General features: G+C 47.3%; 1 protein-coding gene across 4 annotated transcripts in view; it reads left to right on the forward strand.

Annotated features, from left to right (window-relative positions):
- The first annotated feature begins 7116 nt into the window (after window positions 1-7116).
- Window positions 7117-22926, forward strand: part of NSMCE1 (NSE1 homolog, SMC5-SMC6 complex component) — a 33423-nt gene continuing 17613 nt past the window's right edge. Inside the window, exons 1-2 of one of the 4 annotated variants that reach the window (XM_066275795.1) lie at window positions 7117-7208; window positions 15654-15799. In XM_066275795.1, coding sequence (XP_066131892.1) covers window positions 15664-15799 — 136 coding nt within the window. In that variant the 5' untranslated portion in view covers window positions 7117-7208; window positions 15654-15663. Of the gene's footprint in view, window positions 7302-7350; window positions 7485-15653; window positions 15800-22926 lie in introns of those variants that run through there. The other 3 variants (XM_066275796.1, XM_066275794.1, XM_066275797.1) reach the window with 3 other exon arrangements.

Raw genomic sequence — 22926 nt, forward strand, 5'->3', positions numbered from 1 at the left:
AACATCAGAACAATAGCCAAGTTCAGTGAGCTCTTGACTCCTGATAGATACTACATGTGGGTGTTTAGTGTTTCTTCTTCCCATCCCACCCCACTCCCAATCCTAATATTTAACATCACAGTGTGGGAAGAGGGAGAAGCAGCACTTTGGAAGTATTTGTCTATTGTTCCTGAAGAAGTTAATTATTACCAGCTCAATAAAAAAGTGCCTCAGGCATCTGCTGGACCAGTAAAGAAGACCACAGAGAAGAGAGACTCTCCCATTTTTGTCCATTTAAAAAGAAACACCTGTAAAGTGAAAATGATTTATAACCTGCTCCGAATGAGAGAGAGACAGTGTTTTTGTTGGAATAACCTTGAAGGGTATGGGATATCAGATATAGGAATAAACTTAAGTGTGTTGGAGAGCGGGACTTCTCAAACTGACATGTGCATGCGGAAGGTCTGGAAATCTTGTTAAAATGCAGATTCTGCTGCAGAAGGTCAGGGTGGGGTCTTCAACTCATCTGACGCTGCTGGTTCACAGACTACCCTCAGAAGAGCAGATACTGACCAGGCGGTGGTGCGGTGGATAGAGTGTGGGACTGGGACATGGAGGACCCAAGTTTGAAACCCCAAGGTCGCCAGCTTGAGCATGGGCTCATCTGGTTTGAGCAAGGCTCACCAGCTTGAGCCCAAGATCGCTGGCTTGAGCAAGGGGTCACTCGCTCTGCTGTAGACCCCTCGTCAAGGCACATATGAGAAAGCAATCAATGAACAACCAAGGTGCTGCAACAAAGAACTGATGCCTCTCATTTCTCTCCCTTCCTGTCTGTCTGTCCTTCTCTCTCTCTCTCTCTCTCTCTCTCTCTCTCTCTCTCTCACACACACACACACACACACACACGTGCAGATGCTCCTTGTGCGATAAGAATCATCACTGTAATTCAAGAGTTCCTGACAGGCCTACTTGGGACCCCACTGCACTGGGGGTTTAAGTTGCCCTGAATTCAATCTTTGATCAGTTTTCTGTAAGTCCGTTAGGACATCACCATGACCTTGTATCTTCTCTTGCAATCTCTTCTCTGGTAACTTCACTATCTCTTCAGAAACTAGTTGAGAACCACAGAAGCAGGCAAAACCGAGTCCTGAGAAGTGAAAAGGTTTCATTCTATACACTAAAATGTGTGCATTTGACTGATACTTAGCTCGTTTTCTTTTCCTTCTTTTCCCCTCCCCCATTCTCTTTCTCCCTTCCTTCCTACCTTCCTTCCTTTTTTTCTCATTTTTCAATAAGAGTGGCTATTTACTTGCTCAGGCCAGAGGTTGTTAAAAGAAGGCAATTGCAAGGAGAGATCAGGACTGCTGGTAGCTTGACAGAGGGAAGGAGAAAAAAATGCCACGAGAAGCTAACACTATAATTAACAGTTAAAAACTCATGACAGTCTTGGGGTGTGAAGGCAAAAAGCCTGAGATATAGGAATTGTCCTCAAAGGCATTCTTGTACCCATCAAGTCATTGTTGAAGACATCAGATAAATATCTATTTTAGAATTATTGATATAGAAAATAGAAAAACTTTAAAAAATGGTGGTACTTAAAGGGATAGTCTAGTTATATAGAGAATTCACAATGTATAACAATTTTCTGATGAGGCTGGATAAACGTGGTCGTCAGCATAGCCCAATTTTATATAGCATCAATTCCATTCTATCTAAAATCTTTATGAGCACAGAGTCAATTTATTTTGAAAAAATAATATTTCTTATGATTACAAAATAAGACATGCATCTGGTAAATGTTGAAAAACATAAAAAAGTGACAAGGAGCCCTGGCCGGTTGGCTCAGTGGTAGAGCGTCGGCCTGGTGTGCGGGAGTCCGGGGTTCGATTCCCAGCCAGGACACACAGGAGAAGCGCCCATCTGCTTCTCCACCCCTCCCCCTCTCCTTCCTCTCTGTCTCTCTCTTCCCCTCCTGCAGCCAAGGCTCCATTGGAGCAAGGTTGGCCCCAGCGCTGAGGATGGCTCTGTGGCCTCTGACTCAGGCGCTAGAATGGCTTAGGTTGCAACAGAGCAATGCCCCAGATGGGCAGAGCATCACTCTCTGGTGGGCGTGCCGGGTGGATCCCAGTTGGATCCCAGTTGGGCACATGCAGGAGTCTGTCTGACTCTCTCCCCATTTCCAGCTTCAGAAAAATGCAAAAAAAAAAAAAAAAGAAAGAAAAGTGACAAGGAAAAATTTACCTATAATCTCTCCAATCAGGAATATCCACCAATAATATTTTGGTATATAGTCTTCTAGTTTTCTCTCTCTCTTAAAATATTCTGGGTTATGTCCTTTTTTTTTTTTTATGATCTCAAGTATTATTTGAAAACGTGATTTTCAAGCTACATAAGATTCTGCAGAATTTTTACTTATTTCGACCATTTCCTTTGTCAGTATTTGGTGACATCTGAGCTGTTGCCATTCATTTCCCCTGAAAGAATCGAGGCTGTGATGCATTTTTTTTTAATTTTAATTTTTTTAAATTTTTTTTTTACAGAGACAGAGAGAGTCAGAGAGAGGGATAGGTAGGGACAAACAGACAGGAACAGAGAGAGATGAGAAGCATCAATCATTAGTTTTTCGTTGTGATACCTTAGTAGTTCATTGATTGCCTTCTCATATGTGCCTTGACCATGGGCCTTCAGCAGACCGAGTAACCCCTTGCTTGAGCCAGCGACCTTGGGTCCAAGCTGGTGAGCTTTACTCAAACCAGATGAGCCTGCGCTCAAGCTGGTGACCTCAAGGTCTTGATCCTGGGTCCTCCGCATCCCAGTCTGATGCTCTATCCACTGTGCCAGTGGTCCCCAACCCCTGGGCTGTGGACTGGTACTGGTCCGTGGGCCATTTGGTACCGGCCCGCAGAGAAAGAATAAATAACTTACATTATTTCTGTTTTATTTATATTTAAGTCTGAATGATGTTTTATTTTTGAAACATGATCAGATTCCCTCTGTTATATTCATCTAAGACTCACTCTTGACGCTTGTCTCGGTCACTTGATACATTTATCTGTCCCACCCTAAAGGCCGGTCTGTGAAAATATTTTCTGACATTAAACCGGTCCGTGGCCCAAAAAAGGTTGGGGACCCCTGCACTGCGCCACCGCCTGGTCAGGCTGTGATGCACTGTTTTGCACGTTTACCTTTATGAGCATCTCTGATGATCTTCACAGATGGGTTCCCAGAAGTGGAATCACCAGGTCAAACAGTCTATGCCCAGGCTCTTGAAGAGCCAGTGACGTTGCCCATTAGAAAGACTGGTGTACACTGCTTTGAGTAGTGTATTTCTCAATCCAGTGTCTGAATCTCCCCTAGACTTTACCCAGGAATCATTTTTAAAGATCACTTTCGGGCCTGTCACCAAGCTTCTCGGAGGACGGATGAGTTGAAGGGAACCACTGTCCCTCTCTGCTTCTGTCATGTACCCACCCGTCCATTGCCTCTACTGGATCAAACTGAAACTGTAACAAATCCAAAAAAGTGTGAGCTTCTGGTTCCCTGTCATCAACTTTGTTATCTTTTGTTTCTTGTTTTACTCATTTCTGCTTTTTTGCTTTATTAATATCTCCTTCCTTCTGTTTTTTTTTCTGGGTTTATTTATTTTCTCTCTCTTAAATTGAATACAAATTAAATTTTGATTTTTGTTTTGTAATAAGTACACTGAAGGCTATAAATTCCCCTTTAATTATTGTTTGTTTGTTTTTTTTGGAGCCCACAGGTTTTGTTATGTTACTTTTATTTTTATTCACGTCTAAATATTTTATAATTGACATATTTTTTTCTTTTTAAATGATATGTATTTTCCAGGTTCCAAATGTATGTTTTCTTTAAAAAATGTACTATAAAATCTGTCAACATACAAAAAGTATAAAAATATGACGAACGACCAGCTTAAAAAAATAAAACTAGAACATATGCTTATAATTTTTATTTTTCGTAAGTCATAGATATACAAGATAAACCAACCATCCTGTCTTCCTGGCTTCTCTTCAGAAGTAACTGCAGTTACTAATTTAAGGTATATTCTATGAATTGTACGGGGTTCTTTTTTGCTCTCTTTTTGTCATTGATTTTTAATTTTACTTCATTGTGGTTCGTGGATATGACCTATAGATTCTTCAGAATTTATTGAAGCTTCCTCTGTGGCCAGTACATAGTCAATTTCGGTAAATGTTTCAAGTACGTTTGAAAAGAACTGATATGCTGATGTTCTTTTTGTAAAATACAAACCGATCTCATCACTTCCTCTCCGAATGCCAGGGGTCTTCAGGTGAAAGAACCCCTTAGCCTATAATTTAGGCCCAAGGTTCCTCTCTAGCCAAGGCCTTGGCCACCTTCCCATGTACAAAAAATTTATGTCCATGTAGCCTTTGTCAATTTTAGAGTCACCTGTCAGAAGAACACTCGAACTGTTAGAATTATCTTGTAGCGGGCAGTCTGGTGTCCGACATATTAAAGGTCCTAATAGAATCTCACTGAGCCCCTTGGAGAATAGGTTGTTATCCCAGGGTGTAGTCATGCTGAGGTTGGACTGTCGCCAATTCCAGTCTTCACTCACTGCCTTCTCCTACTGAGCCCAACCCACCTCACTGGGACCTCTGGTTGCTGGGATCTCCACGCACTTCCCCACCTTATCTCTGCCACCCATGTCACACAAAGGGCCCACCCTCCTGCCAATGCTATCCAGCAGCTTTGCCTTCTAGAGCCAGCTGAACGTGGCCAACCACAATCCATCCCAGGTGAACCCGTACTGAGCTTCTGCTCTGAGGTCTTGGGCACAGGGGTGGGAGCTTGTGGGGGAAATCGGGTAAGCGACTGTCCTCTCCACAGGTTTATGGTTTCAACCTTAGCTGGAAGCTCCATTTTGCATTTCCTTCGACATCTGTTTCAAGCTTCTGACCCTCCTCAAATCGCCCAGCATCTCCCCAGCTCCTTTATTCAGCAGAATGATAGTTTGTTATTTTATGGAGAAAATCGAAAACATCAGCGGTGAGCCTTTAGCTAGACTTGTCCACCTCCTGTCCTCCTGTTTCAGAAGTGTCTCTTTGTCTCCAGGGTAAGAGTAATCCTTGACCCCACCCTCTCCTGGCTCCTTTTTATAAATCTATTGATTGCTCCCTCAGTTTCCCAATCTGCGCTTCCCAAACATCATCCCTCCTAAAAGTGATCAGCACTCCTTCATTCCATGCATCACTGCTCTTGGGGGCTGATGTAGCTTCCTTACCTCTTACCTCTCTGTGGGCTCTTATTAACCATTACAATTTTTTTTTTTTTTTGGAGAGAGACAGGCAGACAGAAAGGGAGAGAGATGAGAAGCATTGTTTCATAGTTCCTGCACCTTAGTTGTTCATTGATTGCTTTCTCTTATGTGCCTTGAGAGGGGGTGGGGGGAGATCTAGCAGAGCCAGTGCCTCCTTGCTCAAGCCAGCGACCTTCAGGCTCAAGCCAGTGACCATGAGGTCGTGTCTATGATCCCACATTCAGTCTGGTGACCTCGGGGTCTCGAACCTGGGTCCTCAGCATCCCAGGTTCGTGCTCTATCCACTGTGCAATAGTCTGGTCAGTTGACCATCACATTCTTAACCAAGGTGGCATCAGCCCCCAAGAGCAGTGATGCATGGAATGAAGGAGTGCTGATCACTTTTAGGAGGGATGATGTTTGGGAAGCGCAGATTGGGAAACTGAGGGTCTTTCTTGACCTCTTCAGAGTACTGACAATACTGACCACACCCTGCTTCTCAAGTGTCTCGGACATATTTGCCTCTGACACCACTCAGTCCCGAATTCCTTTCTTCTCTTTCTACCTTCTCCTTGGCCTTTGATCCTGCAACATCAATGTTCCTGGTGTTTTCTGTTCACAAGCCTCAGTTTTTATTTTTTACATACAAGGAAAGTACACATTTCATTACAAAGGAGTAGTTTCTACTATGCTCTGAACAAGTGTGACCTCAGAGTTTTATGGGAAATCCCTCAACTTTAAACATTGATAATGAACCGAAACATGTACAAAATTGGGCAGAGCAAGCAAAACACAGATGGTCCTCCTTAGAGCTGTTCTTCCCTTATTTGACTGCCCTTAAAGCAGTTTATTAGTAATGGTAGCTCACACTTATAAGGAAATACTTTGTGCAAGACATTCTTCTAAGTGGTTTGCAGTCTTAACTCATTTAGTCTTCACAATCCTATCAACAAAGTGCTCTTATTATCCCTGCTTAACAGATGAGCCAGCGGCCAGGGAGCGCTGCAGTCCTTTGTCCTGGGTCACCCAGATATCGAGTTTAAGAACCGGGATTCCAATCCAGGTGGTTCAATTCCGGAGCTCAGCTTTTAACCACTCCACACTCTACTGCATTTCACACTCAGCCGTTGAGGAAACTGAGGTTCGAGGCCACAGGAGTGGAAACTGGTCAAGTAGGGGTTGGAAACTATCCTCACAGGGACTGATCCTTGCACTTTCCGCTGTTCCGTAATTAGCCACCTCTTCGTAAGAGTGCCTGGAGGCTCAAACCAGTCCATCCACTCATTTCTATTAATAACTGCATTGACTGCTCAGAACAATTCCTGGGTAGGACAGTAGTGAACATTCATTCCATCAGCACATCCGGGTGTGTCCTCTTGTAAACATCACAATCACACCTGTTCCATTGGGACTATTGTTCCTCTTTAAGAGATGAAACTGAGGCACAGCGCCTTTCAGTGACTTGCCCAGGAAGCCAACATCCTAGTCAGGACATATGATAACAGAGCCCTCATTCTGGGCCAGGAGCTTACACTACCAGTTCTACGGGTGAGGAAACTGAGGCCAGGCGCAGGGCACTACTAGCCCGTGCCCGCGGAGTCGCGGCCGGTGGGGCGGGGCACGCTGCACTCCCGCTCTTCCTCCCCTTGGGTCGCAGGCTGTCGCTGCTGGGCCGGACGCGGAGGGCGATATACCGACGCTCTCTCCCACTAAGGTGCCCAGAGCCGCGCGGAAAGCGCGGAACACCGGACATAACCGTCGGGCTCACGTGATACTTGGCAATGCGGCGCGACCGAAGAGCAGGAAGTGCGTCACCCGGGGGGCGGGGCGATCACGCACGCCCACCAATGGGAGCTCCGCATCCGCGTTTACCCCCGCCCGGAAGGAGGGGCCGAAGCCTGTGTTCTGCCAACGCCGCCGGCCGTGTCGCTCGCGCTTGGGTGCGGTGGTGGGTAATTGGGGCGCGGCGCGCGCGGGCGAGGCTGCCCGGGAAGGGACGGGGCCGTCCAGAGAAGCGAGGCGAGGCGAAGGGAGGCGGAAGGTGGGGGTCGGGCCGGTGGTCGGTCGCGTCCTGTGCCGAGTGTGGCGCTGGGGGCGGGGGGACCCAGGCGTTCCTCGTTTCCTGCTGGGGACACTGAGGCTCCGAGAGGGGCTATAGAGGCAAGTGGAGCAGTCCTGCCTCCCGCTCCCTCACAAAAACATTTTAAAAACGTCATATTTTAAGGTAAAAAAGCAAAATACAACATGATCCATGAACTGAATACGTAAAGCCGGCCTTGGCCGAGCACCCCTGCCTTGTTCTCGCCCTGCCGTCTGCTCCGCTCTGTCTTGTGCAAGGAACGTGTTTGCAAGATGCCGCAGCGCCTTCCTTTCATGCCCCGAGGCTAGCTGTGTGCAGAATGCAGAATTTTCGGGTTTTCGGGAGGAGACGTGGTGCCAGCACACTGCTCACAAACATTAGGGGATATTTCAAAATGAATTTGAAGCCATAAAATATCCCCTAATGTTTGTGAGCAGTGTCTTCTATGGTCTGCCGTCCATTCCAGCGGGGTCTGGGGCAGCGTCTGTCGTCCAATACATTTATATTTTCGCAGCTAAATGTATGCGTCATTACATTAGCAGGATCATGGAGAACCATGAATAGCCTCACCTCATCAGATCAGTGTTCAAGCCTTAAAAGATTTGATTTTTAGGAAAAAAAAAAAGATTTGAGAATTGCAGATAAAGAGACCGGGATCATAATTTTAGTGTTGACTGGTATTTCTCACTGACCCGGGGTGGCGGGGATGCCACCATTCCCGAACTCTGTTATTGTATTGTCACCCCGTACCTATGTCCATCGTTCACTGTGTGTGTCATCTTGTGCCCTCTCAGCCTCAGTCTCCTGGTCTGTAAAATGGAGTCAGTTATGCTTTCCTGGTAAGGTTCTGGTGAGGAGTCATGAGACCCTTACACGAGAAGCACTAACACTATGTCTAGCACGTGGCACAGATGGTGATGATCGAAACTTGCTTATTCCACAAGCATTTCTATTTTAAAAATTATTTGGCTAGGCAGGACATGTCTCCATGGTTAGCCTTCCCGCCCCAGTCTTCGTGGAGTTCCACTGATTTCCCTGCATCAGCAAGCCCGTCTGCAGCTCTTTCACCCCCATTTCCTCCCTCTTTCCCCAGATTACAGCATTCTAGTATAACCGTTCTATACATCGTTCTTCTTTCCATTTGTTTTGGCTGTTACTTATTAACATAATCTTTTTCTCTATTAAGACATGTAATATACCTATAAAACGTGTAAAAATGTGTTTGAAGAATGAAAATTAAACGAACCACCAACTTAAGAAATAGAACACTTTCATATCCTCAAGAAATCTTTCTCTCCCCTCACCAAATATAACCACTGCCCTGAATATTGTTACTCATGCCCTTGTTTTTCTTTGTAGTTTTTACTGTTGCATCTCTAATGATTGCAGTGCGTGGTTTTGCTAGGTTTTGAATTTTCTATAAATGGGATCCTAATGTATATTTTGTGTGACTTGACTTTTGCGTATAATGTGTGTTAGATGTATCCATGTTGATTTGAGTAGCTATTCTTCATCTTCCTTGCTTTGAACGCTTTATGTAGGCATTCTTCAGTCGATGGTCATTTATACCCTTGCCAGGTTTTTGCTATTACATGGTGCTGTTATAAATGTCTTTTCTGGGGCAACTGTGGAAAAGTTTCTCTGAGGCGTATATCTAACAGATTTCTAAGGATATCTATCCTCCACCAGTGGTGGGTCAGAGTGCCAGTCTCAGCCACTAAGGATTTTCACCTATGGCGATGGTTGAGATGCTGATCACTGTGGTTTTGCCTGATGACCTAGAGGTTGAGCATTTTTTTTTTATGTATTCATCATTTGTGCATCCTTTTTGTAAAATTTGTTTGTTGCTCCTTTTTCTCTTCTGGTTGTCTTCCCCTTATTTGTGAGAGGTCTTTATACAGGGGTGGGCAGAAGTAGGTTTACAGCTGTGAGTACCCAAAACACAGAGTTAATAAAGCTATGTTACAATAGTAATCGTAACCTGTGTGTCTTTTTCCATACGAACAATTGTAAGACTACTTTTGCCCACCCCCGTATGTTCTGAATACAAATGTCTTGTGGCTTAAATATGCCTCAGATACCTTCTAGTTTGGAGCTTGTCTTCTCTTTTTTTGCTGGTGTTTTGGGGGAACAGAGCTCTTTAATTTTAACAAGGTTGAATATATCATTATATTCCTTCATGGTTTGTACTTTTTGTATCTTTTCGTTTTTGGAGGGGGGAGAGGGACAGGCCGGGACAGTCAGGAAGGGAGAGAAATGAGAGGCATCAACTCATAGTTGTGGAACCTTAGTTATTCATTGATTGCTTTCTAATATGCACCTGGATGGGGCGGGGGGAGGGGCGCTTCAGCCAAGCCAGTGACTTTGGGCTTCAAGCCAGCGACTTCATGGTTTCCAGCCTTGGTCCTCAGTGTCCCAGGCTGACACTCTATCCTGGTCAGGCCTTTTTGAATCCTTTTTTTTTTTTTTTTTTTTTTACTACAGAGACAGAGAGTCAGAGAGAGGAATAGATAGGGACAGACAGACAGGAACGGAGAGAAATGAGAAGCATCAATCATCAGTTTTTCGTTGCGACACCTTAGTTGTTCATTGATTGCTTTCTCATATGTGCCTTGACCGTGGGCCTTCAGCAGACTGAGTAACCCCTTGCTTGAGCCAGCGACTTTGGGTCCAAGCTGGTGAGCTTTTGCTTAAACCAAATGAGCCTGTGCTCAAGCTGGCGACCTCGGGATCTCGAACCTGGGTCCTCCGCATCCCAGTCCAACGCTCTATCCACTGCACCACCACCTGGTCAGGCGCCTTTTTGAATCTTTTGAAGAAATCCTTCCCTACTTTTGGATCATAAAGATATTCTGCTATATTGTCATCCTAAAGTTTCATAGTATTTTTCTTTACTTATGACCGTAATCTCTAGCAGTAGATTTCTGTGCACAGTGTGAGGTAAGGGTCTAACTTTCCCCCCACGTATGGATAATCAGTTGTTTGGCACCTTTTATTGAAAAGTTTACTTTGATCTTGCCTTTCATGTCTCCAACATGTCAAGTATCCATACATGTGTACATTGTTTCTGAGTCCTCTATTTCACTGGTTTGCAACCTTTTTACAGAGGGGGACAGGTGAAAATAGGGGAATTATTTCGGGGATTGCTAAGGCAGAAATCACCCTGAGCATAAACAAATTTGACTAAAATCATTGAGTCTCTAATCTTCATACAACATCAGGATGGTTAACTCTTTTGCACATGGCCCTGGTCTGCGGACCGCACTTGAAAACCAGTGCACTGTTTTGTTCCATTGATCTTATCTGTCTATTTCTATACCATTATCACATTTTATTCATTACCCTAGCTCAGCGGTTCTCAACCTGTGGGTCGTGACCCCGGCAGGGGGGTCGAACGACCAAAATACAGGGGTCGCCTAAAGCAATGAGAATACATAATGCATATCAGGTATTTACATTCCGAATCATAGAAGTAGCCACCAAAATTATTTTTTGGTTTGGGGTCACCGCAACATGAGGAACTGTATTGCGGGGTCACGGCATTAGGAAGGGTGAGAACCACTGCCCTAGCTTTATAATAAGTTGGTACCTGGCAGGACAAGTCCTCCTGCCTTTATCTTCTCCAAGAATGTCTTTGCTATTTTGCCTTTATGTTTTCCTTGTAACTTGTAGAATCCTCTTGTCAGATCACACACAGACAATGGATCCTGTTGGGAATTTGACTGGAATTGATTTATTTAGTCGCATTGGGTTAATGTGGATTTTAAAGTGATTGCTTTCAACATTTTGTCCTTCAGTATTACGTTTACTGTAGGTTTTTGTAGATGTGATTTAGTAGCTAAAGGAGTTTCCTTCTATTTGAAGTTTAAGAGTTTTTAGTCTGAATAAATGTTGAATTTCCTCAATGGTAAGATGATTGTATGCCTTTTCTTCTTTATTCTGTTAAGACAGTGGCTTACATTGACCCCTCCCCCCAGCGTTATTGAGAAAATGACACATAACCATTGATTTTCAGATGTTAATTATTGCTGGGTAAGCCCACCTTGGTCACGCTGCACCCCCCTTTTACACGGCTAGTTGTGGTTTGTTAACATCTTTTCCAGGAGGGACGAGAGCAGCCGTGCTCCTGAGAGATGCCAGCATTTGGTTTCCTTTCTCTCGAAGACTTTGTCAGGGCTCAGCGCCCCACCCGTGTCAGCCTTCTCAGATGACTGGGGAAGGTTGCTCTTTTTCAGGCTTTGGGACCGTTTGTGTTACATTTGAAATTATTTGTTCCTGGAATGTTTGGTAGGACTTCCTGAGAAATCCATGGGGACTTCAGTTTCTTTATGGGAAGATGGATTTCCCGTAAAATGTCTTCTCTTCAATGGTTATAAAACCTTTTAGGTTTTCAAATAATTCTTTAGTCACTTTTGAATGAATTATTTTTGTGATTTTGCACATTTTTACAACTTTGAATTGCTGTAAGGTGTTTGTAATATCTTTTAAAAATGTTTTATCTCTAATTAGTTTTCCTTTTTCATTCTAAATGTTTATTTCTAAGTTCTGTTTTAGAAAATCTTGTCAGAGGTTTGTCACTTGTATTATGTTTTTTTCAAAGGATAATTTTGGTCTTGATCTGCTCTGGTGTACATTTATTTTTATTTCATTACTTTCTGTTCTTTTATTTTCTTTCGATTTAATTTGCTGTTCTTTTTATGGCTTCTTTAGATGCATGCCTCTCACACCTCCCCCTTTTAAAATACAGAAACATTTCATGCTGTTAATTGCCCTCTACTGTTTTAAGTGCCTTCTCCCGTTTTTATGTATAATATTTTGTTATTTTCTAATTTCCATTAATAATTCTTTTTTGGTAACAGATTAGAAATGTATTTCTTAAATTCTTCTTTTTTTTTTTAATTAAGTGAGAGGAGGGTAGGCAGAGAGATAGACTCCTGCATAAATCCTGACTGGGTCCACCCGACAAGCCTATTGGGTGATGCTCTGCCCATCTGGGGCCGCTGCTGTGTTGTTCAGCAACAGAGCTATTTTAGCATCTAAGGGAGGTCATGGAACCATCCTCAGCACCTGGGGCCAACTTGCTCGAACAATTGGATTCATGGATGCTGGGGGTGGCGGTGAGGTGGGGAGAGAAGGAGAGAGAGGCGGGGAGGGAGTAGAGAAGCAGATGCTTGCTTCTCCTCTGTGTGCCCTGACCGGGAACCGAACCTGGGACTTCCACACGCCAGGCCGATGCTCTCCTGCTGAGCCACGCGGCCAGGGCCCCTATTTCTTAAATTCTAAGCAGAGTTTTTCCCGTTACCTTTTGTTTCTGGTTTTCAGCTTTATGCATTGTGGTCGGAGAACGTGGTCTGTGCAAGAGCTCTCTGTTACTTTTTGTAAGACTTGTTTTCTGGCCTTGTGTGCGGCCATGTGCAGAATTGCCCTGGGTGTGTGTGAAGATTCTGTGTTCTGTAGCAGGGTAGTGTTTTATGCATGCCCATCAGATTAAACTTTTTGCTGTGTGGTGCAAATCTTTCCTAACCTTACTGATTTTTAATTCATTTGATTAGTTATTGATAGGGACCTGTTAAAAATCTCCCACTCTGGTTCTAGGTTTGTATCTTTATCTTTGTAGTTCGGATCATTTTGGCCTTAACTGTTTTGAGTCTCTGTTGCTAAGGCTCCTAACATTTAAGAGGGAATTGAACCCTGCTTTTCACTTTCTGGTGACCTTCTTTGATCTCTGGCCGGGCTTTGTGCCCTGGAGTCTATCTTGTGTCGTGTTAACATAGCTACACCAGCTCTTTTTTGGTTAGTTCACAGAGTATACCGTACATTTTTTATCCTTTTACTTTTAATTTTAATGGTCTTATGTTTTAGAAGCAGCTCTTATAAAAACCATATAGCTAGATTGTATTCATTATTCAATTTGACAATTTTAAAAATCTGGTCTAGCGGCCTAGCTATATTATCTACTTAAAGAGCCTTAGTTTGGACAGCCGTCGTCTCCAGAGTTTCTAGGATAAACGTTTCAAGTCTTTAGCCCCATACACGACACATTCTGTCCCTGTACCCCGAACAATCGCTGGCAAATATCGAGCATTCGGAGCGTAGCAGTGGAGTGGGCGAAGGGAGGTGCCCATCACAGGAGTGGGACGCAAACCGGGCCAGGTCTGGTTGAGGAAGAGGAGGACCAGAGTTTGACGCTCAGGTCCGTGGTGTGGGTGTGACTGCGTGGCCTGGACCGCCTAAAGCAGAGGAGTTGCAGAGCGGACTCGGGAGAAAACAGGCTGGGGATGCTGAGACAAGGAGGAGTCCCGGTTAGGATTTGAGGCTGGTGAGATATTCTCGGGGAAATCGAGTCGGCAGTCAGAGAAACTGATCCTGAGACCGTGAACCTTGCCGGCCCCGAGGTCCAGTTGGTGGTGCTGTTGAAAAGAACAGTAGCCAACCTTTGGTAGTCAGATCTCACTGAAAACTTACCTTATGCCTTAAACATGGGTGTTGTTATCCCCATTCTATAAAAGATTGAGGCTTGGGGGGTTAACCGTGTTAGCTCAGTGTTTCTGGGCTCCATTTGCCTAGGTACCAGCAGTTTTCTTGTTGGATCATGGCATAACCTGAAGTGAATGTTAAAACCTCAGAATTTCAGGCCTGACCTGTGGTGGCGCAGTGGGGTAAAGCATAGATTTGGAACACTGAGGTCGCTAGTTCGAAACCCCAGGCTTACCTGGTCAAGGCACATATGGGAGTTGATGCTTCCTGCTCCTCCCCCTTCTCTTTCTCTCTCATTGTTTCCCTCTCTCTCCTCTCTAAAAATTGAATAAAGTCTTAAAAAAAAACAACAAAAAATTAAAAAAAAAAAACAAAAACCCCCTCAGAATTTCAGGGCCCTCTGCAGTCAGAACCTCCAGGAAACAGGTCAGGGACTTTTTTATTTTTTGAATTTTATTTTTAATTAGACAGGGTAGGTGATTCCTAAGATCAGGCAGGCCTGGCAAGGACTGGTCTCCCAGCCCCGTCTGGTTCTGAACCCAGGCTCGCACAGCCCGTAGAGCTCTGGGGCGGGAGCAGACGTTCGGATCCGGGCTGGTCTGGCACTTTTATTGGGGCTGATGTTCGTGGTTAGCGGGAAGATCACGTTTCAGTAGTGAGCAGGAGAGTAAAAAATACCCCGCTGTCTGAGGTGTCAGTTTTATTAGTGACTGGGGAGAAGAGAGGGAAACTGACATTTGTTAAGTATTTACTAGCAGTTCTCTAAGCAGTGAATGTTATTCTAATTTTTTAGTGAGAAAATCGGGCTTCAGTTAAATGTATTTATTCTAGGCCATCAAGCTGAGCCAAGTTTCAGAGCCAGAAGCTGATAGTGAAAATAGCTAACACTTACTTTTTTTTTTTTTTAATTTTTATTTATTTTTTACAGAGACAGAGAGTGAGTCAGAGAGAGGGATAGACAGGGACAGACAGGAACGGAGAGAGATGAGAAGCATCAATCATTAGTTTTTCATTGCGCATTGCGACACCTTAGTTGTTCATTGATTGCTTTCTCATATGTGCCTTGACCGCGGGCCTTCAGCAGACCGAGTAACCCCTTGCTGGAGCCAGCGACCTTGGGTTCAAGCTGGTGGGCTTTTGCTCAAGCCATATGAGCCCATGCTCAAGCTGGCGACCTCGAGGTCCCGAACCCAGGTCCTCTGCATCCCAGTCCTACGCTCTATCCACTGCGCCACCGCCTGGTCAGGCAACACTTACTTTTTAAATTGATTTTAGAGAGAGAAGAAGGGATTGGGGTAGTAAGGGGGGGGGGGATTGATTTGTTCTACTTTATTTATGAATACATGGTTTGAGTCTGGTATGTGCCCTGGCCGGGGGTTGAACCCACAACCTTGGTGTATTGGGATGGTGCTCTAACCAACTGAGTTGTCTGGCCAGGCCAGTAGCTAACACTTAGTGTTTATTCTGTTATCAGGCTTTTATGTGTATTATTTAATCCTCATGGTAAGTGTGCGGAGGACGTTTCTATCAGAGCTCTGACTTACGGGTCAGCAGCTGAAGCGCATGGCGGTGACGCTGCCCGGCCTCCCGCTCTCCGAGGTCGCCGGGTGTGGACGCAGGTGTCCTGCTGGCTCCAGAGCCCACACCGCTCCCCGCTGCACGCTGCCACCTGACTAGCCCCTGACTCATGTCCTTTCCATGTCCGTACCATTCAGCACGGTGACCTTGGTTTTAAAAACCATAACGAATTTCTGTTTGTTATTGCAGATTGACAGCAAGTCCAGCCCGGTGCTTTGCGTGCTGGAAGGTGACGTGACTCCCGCCCTTGTGTTTCAGGCCCGTCGCCATGCAGGGGAGTGCGAGGAGAGCGGGGGCCATGACGGACGTCCACCGGCGGTTCCTCCAGCTGCTGATGACCCACGGGGCGCTGGAGGAGTGGGACATCAAGCGCCTGCAGAAGCACTGCCACGAGGTCCACGGCTGTGAGTGTTGTCTCCCTGGGCCCGGGACGCTGTGGCCCTGTGTGGGCAGGGGCTACTGACCGGGGCATAATGCCACGTAGCCAGCCCATCCGTGCCCTGGATGCTGTGGCCCCGTGTGGTCAGGGGCTAGTGACCAGGGCATAATGCCACGTAGCCAGCCCATCCGTGCCCTGGATGCTGTGGCCCCGTGTGGTCAGGGGCTAGTGACCGGGGCATAAAGCCGCGTAGCCAGCCCATCCGTGCCCTGGATGCTGTGGCCCCGTGTGGTCAGGGGCTAGTGACCGGGGCATAACGCCACGTAGCCAGCCCATCCGTGCCCCGGACGCTGTGGCCCCGTGTGGTCAGGGGCTAGTGACCGGGGCATAATGCCACGTAGCCAGCCCATCCGTGCCCTGGATGCTGTGGCCCCGTGTGGTCAGGGGCTAGTGACCGGGGCATAACGCCACGTAGCCAGCCCATCCGTGCCCTGGACGCTGTGGCACCGTGTGGTCAGGGGCTTAGTGACCGGGGCATAACGCCACGTAGCCAGCCCATCCGTGCCCCGGACGCTGTGGCACTGTGTGGGCAGGGGCTAGTGACCGGGGCATAACGCCGCATAGCCAGCCCATCCATGCCCTGGACGCTGTGGCACCGTGTGGTCAGGGGCTTAGTGACCGGGGCATAACGCCACGTAGCCAGCCCATCCGTGCCCCAGACCTGGGCGTTCGGCTGTCCCGCGGTCTCCCATCAGCCCGTCTTTCTCGTCTTTGACGCTCTTTTTCTCTAGCGAGTCTTACCTTCAGCTCTGGGTGAGGGAAGACTTGGCCTCCAGAGCAGCAGAGTCAGGGGTCCCCCAGGGCCCGGCACCTCCTCCAGCTGGAGTTTCTTCACCCCCGAAGTAGGGTAATTGGTTGTACTTGGCACACAGGGGTTCAGGGCGTTGAGAGACAGACCTCCAGAGCTCCTGGCGCAGGGACAGAGCCCGGTGGCTGCTGGGAGTCAGCGCAGCCTGCAGAGGGCCGCGGGCGGAGTCGGGAACTGGAGTCGGGAACTGGGCCGGTTGGAGAAGGTGCCCTTCCTGCCCTGTGCGGCCGCAGCTATTTGGCACATCGCAGCGGGCTGCCGGCAGGGCTCAGTTTGGTAACACTGTGAAGCGCTCGGAGACAGGACCTGTGCGCTGGATTCTCGGCAGCTGGGGAGCAGTGGGTCCGTGTCGCTAGATCCATACAGTCAGTGTTGGCAGGCCTTGCTGAGGGTCAGTATGGGTAAATCTTGTTGAACGAAAAACAAGTGTATCGTTTATGATGTCATTGTGTTGTTTTTGTGAAACTGAATGATTTTTATTGTTCATAAATACACACACCTGCATGTAAAGCAGGGGTCTCAAACTCACGGCCTGCCCACCAATTTTGTGCGGCCCGCAGACTAATCAAACTTCATGGATTAGTCTGCGGGCCAGTCTGCGGGCCGCACAAAATTGGTGGGCGGGCCGCGAGTTTGAGACCCCTGATGTAAAGGTATCAGAGTGGACTAGCAGGAGGTGCAGCCCACTCACGGGAACTTGCCTCTGGGGAAAGGAGGAGAGCGACAGGTTTGTCACCGGAATCAGAGGACGCGCGTCTGGGTCCTGTTTGGTCCTTTCATTGATAAGAAAGGATGTGAAGCAAACATGCGACTTAGTTTAGTCTAATGGTTGTCACTCTGGTGAGTGGGAATACAGGTTTTTCAGTTCTATAGTTTTGTCTTTTTTCCTCTGTATTTTTAATTTTCAAAAAGAGAGTGGAAAAAACAGAGGAGACCCAAACCATGGGTGAGGAGAGGTATGGGAGGGCTCGGGTACCGGGCGAGGGATGGGGAACGGGGCCCCGTTGGGGGAGAGCAGCGTTGGCCTGTGGGGGCTGGAGCAGGGCCTGGGGGGCGGGGGGCGTCCGCAGGGAGAGAGCGCAGAGCGGCTTCCTGCACAGTGTGCAGGGGAGGGAAGCGGGGACAAGCCCCCGCTCCTGTGAGGAGTCTCTGGGAAGTCCTGGGAGCTTGGTGCACGCCCCCAGACACAGGCTTGGCAGGTTCCACAGTAAGGGAACCTGTTTATTTCTGCCAATCCCATGTAACCAAACTTAATCAACCTGCAATAACGTACCTCAGGAAACCCTAGGCCAGAATCCATGGTGTGTGGGAAGAGCACAGGGTTTTGGTGTGTAGGCTTACTGACCCTGGAAAACCCACAGTGTGTATGCCGTGGGGGTTTCCTTTCCTTTCTCTCAACTCTGCAGACGGGCAGACCTCCAGAAGGATCTGAAGCAGGAAGTGACATAGTGTTAGGGAACTCTCCTTTGTGAGAACGGAGCTGCTCTAATTGCCTGCTCTGCGGGGGCAGGGTCTCCGGTGAGAGCCTCCTTCCTGGGAAGGGAATAGTATACCTGTCAAGCTAGCTTCTCTTGCTCTTTAAAAACACAATGGGGCTTTAACCCGGCCCCGCCCACAGTATTCTCCAGTAATGGCATAGCAGGCTTTTCCTAATCTTGTACCTGCATAGCAATTCATTCTTTCTCTCGTCAACATCTCGCACCATGTCCGGGATGTGAGCTGTACTATTGGCGGGGGAGTTTCACACTCACTGCAAAGAAGCAAACGATGCCGTAGTACTAAGATTGAAAGTGTTTTTGCCTTTATTTGACCTTTAAAGTTGTTATGATCTAATTTAGGAAAGTCCTCTAGAACGTGTCTAGGAATTGACTCTTCTCACACTTTATGTACCATGTCTGCACATCAAGGTATGGTTGCGGCTTGGGTAATTAGGGTAGAACTGTAGTTTGTTTTCTCCTCTCCTTCATTTAAAAAAACGTTGTTCACAAGCATTATTCTTATCTGAGAGATTTTAAACAAAGAATGATGAAAAGAAATGATCCAACATTAAGTAAATACTTATAAAACCCAATATGATCAGTCTTTTATCTGAAGAGATGCCCAGTAGAGGCACCTTTTTACCAACTAGAAACATAGTTAACTTCTCAGAGAATTGAAAACAAAGGAATAATTGAAACCGCAAGTTCCTCTAGTTTCAGTTTCCTGTGGGGTTTGTCCAGTTTATCAAAGCACTTCCTGTTCTTGGCTCTGGTTTGGACTCTTTTTCTGTCATTAGGGGAAAACAGGTTTCCCGAATCTTCTGGCTAGGGAAGAATTGAGATTTTGTTCTTACGTCCTGGTGGAAAGCCTTGGGCTTGGCCTTTCTGAATGGCACTGGGACCCGAGTCCTTAGTGCCCCTAGATGCTGTGCCAGGGCTTGTGTGCATGTGTGGGGTCGTCCAGCACAACTTCCTGAGGCTCTCCTGGGTACCGGCCTCTGAGCTAGGGACTGACTGGTGGCACACAGAGAATGAATGCTTCATTTTGGGTCTTGTGTGTCACACAGATGCAGAATGAGATGACTCCAGCAAGGCCCCGACAGCAGTGGGTACAGGAGGCCTCGGGGATGGTGGTTAAGATTAGCCCGGCTGGTGGTGGTGCATTGGATAAGCTGGAACGCCGAGGTCGCCGGTTTGAAACCCTGGGCTCGCCGGGTCAAGGCACATATGGGAGTTGATGCTTCCTGCTCCTCCCTTCTCTCTCTCTCAAATGAATAAATAAAAAAAAATTAAAAAAAAAAGAAGACTTGGATGTGAGGATTTCCACTTTGGACTGAGAGTAACAGGGACCAATTTACCTTCTGTCTGAAATAACGAAAAGTCGACAGAATATACGTGTAATGCTGGAGGCCGAGACCAGGCGGGTTTGCACTGGATGCGGGCAGCAGTACAGGAACTGCGGAGCCAGGAAACGTCGGGCCATTCCCGTTTACTGGAAGCTCGCAGAGACGGGCGGGGGAAGAAGCAAAGGAAAAGCAGCTTTTCGCAGTGGAGGGCAGGGATCAGGAACGCCGCCCCTCACGGTGACCAGGGAGGGAGTCAGGGAACCGCACCTCGCAGTGGCGGGAGAGCCATCTGGGAGAGTCACCCCGAGGGGCAGCACCCGTAGCTTTTCACAGAGACACACACCTGGCTTTCTGCCACGTGCTCCCGCACTAACCGTGCAAAGTGCTTGCAGCCGGGAAACCAGCGAGCAAGCCTGACACAGCTGTTTTCCCCACAATATGAAACACTAGACGTTAGTCAGTGAAGGGCAGTGGTCTTCTGACAGCTAGGGAGTGAGGGTTTTTCCCTCTCTTGGCTCCAAACACATGCTGTCTTCTCTCACACCACCTCTCTCCCGTTCTCTGGGCAGCAGCTGGAGGTCGAGCAGCTTGGATCAGGCCCGGCGCTGTCTGTCTTGCTGCAGTATCGGATCCTAAGCTAGAAGGAGGCGCTGTCTGTCTTGCTGCAGTATCGGATCCTAAGCTAGAAGGAGGCACTGTCTGTCTTACTGCAGTATCAGATCCTACAGCTAGAAGGAGGCGCTGTCTGTCTTGCTGCAGTATCAGATCCTACAGCTAGAAAGAGGCGCTGTCTGTCTTACTGCAGTATCAGATCCTAAGCTAGAAGGAGGCGCTGTCTGTCTTACTGCAGTATCAGATCCTACAGCTAGAAGGAGGCGCTGTCTGTCTTGCTGCAGTATCAGATCCTAAGCTAGAAGGAGGCGCTGTCTGTCTTGCTGCAGTATCAGATCCTAAGCTAGAAGGAGGCGCTGTCTGTCTTGCTGCAGTATCAGATCCTAAGCTAGAAGGAGGCGCTGTCTGTCTTGCTGCAGTATCAGCTCCTACAGCTAGAAGGACTCCGCCTGCAAGACCAGCTGCTTCCGATGCCAGTCACACGTCCTGGGCCACCAGTACTTCTGCGACTCCCTCCAGGCTCAATAATTTGCTAGAAGGGCTCACCGATACCAGGAAAACACTCTGCTTGCATCTGCCTGCCTGATGAAGCAGGTGTTTCTCAGAAAACTAAGGAGACCCTCAGGAGCAGGGAGTAAGCAAGATGAACAGGACCTTTGGACTCAGTGCAAGAGACAGAGCAACAACTACCTGCATGGAGTTTAAAAAGCCAGTAGCTCTCTGATTAAAACCCTTTGCAAAGTAGGAAAAGAAGGGACCTTCCTCTGATACAGGGGATCTTTGTAAACATCACGCTTAATTGTGAAAGACCCACTGCTTCCCCAGTAGTGGGAGCAAACCGGAACGTCCACTCTCACACTTCTGTTCAGCCTGTACACTCAGCAAGAAACAAAAAAAGGCCTCCAGACTGGAAAGGAAGAAGTAGAACTTTGTAGTCACAGATGTGATTTTTTTTTTTTTAAGTGAGAGGAGGGGAGATACAAACTCCCACATACACCCCGACTAGGATCCACCTGGCAGCCCCTGTCTGGGGCCGATGCTCTGCCCATCTGGTGCTGCTGGCAGCTGAGCTGTTTTTAGTGCCTGAGGCTCCATGGAGCCATCCTCAGCACCCGGGGACGATGCACTTAAACCAGTTGAGCCATGGACATGGGAGGGAGAGAGAGAAAGAGAAGGGGGAGGGGTGGAGAAGCAAATGGTCACCTCTCCTGTGTGCCCTGATTGGGAATTGAACATGGGACATCCACATGCTGGTCGATACTCTACTGCTGAGCCAACTGACCAGGGCCCGTGATCTATGTAGAGAGTCTGGTGGAGTCTTCACAAAAGCGACCAGAACTGATCCGTGAGTTTGGTGAGGTTGCAGGCTATGACACTCCATGGCTACTCACTAGCTGTAGTGTCTGTTGGTGTTTCTCCCCTAAATTCACACATTCTTTAGTGGTTGCCAACTTGCTCTGAGGTACTCTTCCACACTCTAGCCCTGACATGTGATGTGATGTTTCATTTTAACTTTTAGTGGGCTTTAAAATTATCTATTGTTCTCAGAACAAATTAGGTAAAATCTCTAAAATTTTGGATTAAAAAATTAAGATTTGAATATATAACATGATGGTTGGGCACAGAAACAGGTACCTTAAAAACCTGTACCGAGAATAGATGAGTGAACACAACCTCAGAGGAACGCTGGGGCTTGAAGGACGGACGTTTTCCGCTCAGCCAGACCTTCACCTGCCTCCGCCCTCGCCTGTGTCCCCACGGGGACTTGCGTGCCCTGTGCTTGCGCTGTCGTGGCGCACACCTCAGGACTCCCGCGCCCGCAGGCTGCATGCAGGCATGGTGAGCCACTGGCGTTGTTGACATCTTTTCCTGCAGTTGTATCTGTAAGTACCTTCTCTTTCCAGAGAGGACTCAGTGATAATTAGAAGCTGCCTCCAAATAATTTTTAATGGTTTCATTGTACAGTTCTCCTCTTTGGCTGTGATGAACAGCCAATAAGCTTACCCCTGTCTGGGCCTGCTCACCGTTTCACTTAATCAGGGGGTTAGGTCTTTGATCATAACTGAAAAGTGGCATTGAGTTAGCTTGACAAGTGACATCTAAAATGTAACTTGGGCCTGACCAGGTGGTGGCGCAGTGGATAGAGCATCAGACTGGAATGCGGAAGATCCAGGTTCGAGACCCCGAGGTCGCCAGCTTGAGTGCGGGCTCATCTGGTTTGAGCAAAGCTCACCAGCTTGGACTCAGGGTCGCTGGCTCCAGCAAGGGGTTACTCGGTCTGCTGAAGGTCCATGGTCAAGGCACATATGAGAAAGCAATCAATGAACAACTAAGGAGCTGCAACGAAGAATTGATGCTTCTCATCTCTCTCCCTTCCTGTCCGTCTGTCCCTATCTCTCCCTCTCTCTGACTCTCTCTGTCTCTGCCACATACAAAAAAACAATATAACTTGGATTTTTCAACATACGAAATTTCACAACAGAAGGAAGTTGTTACAAGCTGAGGCAGCAATCTTCGGGTTCAGGAAGCTCTGTAGTCCTGATGAAGCAAATGTTGCTGCTTTCATGTTTCTGACTCATGAAGGACAAGATGTGCCCCAGCCCCAGCCTGCTCTTGATGACTGTGCAGCCAGAGCCCAGTGGGCAGGCCCTCTCCCTGCCCCGAGGTTACGTGTGGGCAGGTGGGGGGACTGGGGAGGGATTCTTCAGGAGTAAGGAATTGGCAGGAACAGGGAAGCCATCTTTTATTTATTTATTTTTTGTATTTTTCTGAAGTTATAAGTGGGGAGGCAGAGAGACAGACTCCCACATGTGCCTGACCAGGATCCACCCAGCATGCCTACCAGGGG

Source organism: Saccopteryx bilineata, chromosome 4 (genome assembly GCF_036850765.1).
Source record: "Saccopteryx bilineata isolate mSacBil1 chromosome 4, mSacBil1_pri_phased_curated, whole genome shotgun sequence".
Taxonomy (NCBI): domain Eukaryota; kingdom Metazoa; phylum Chordata; class Mammalia; order Chiroptera; family Emballonuridae; genus Saccopteryx; species Saccopteryx bilineata.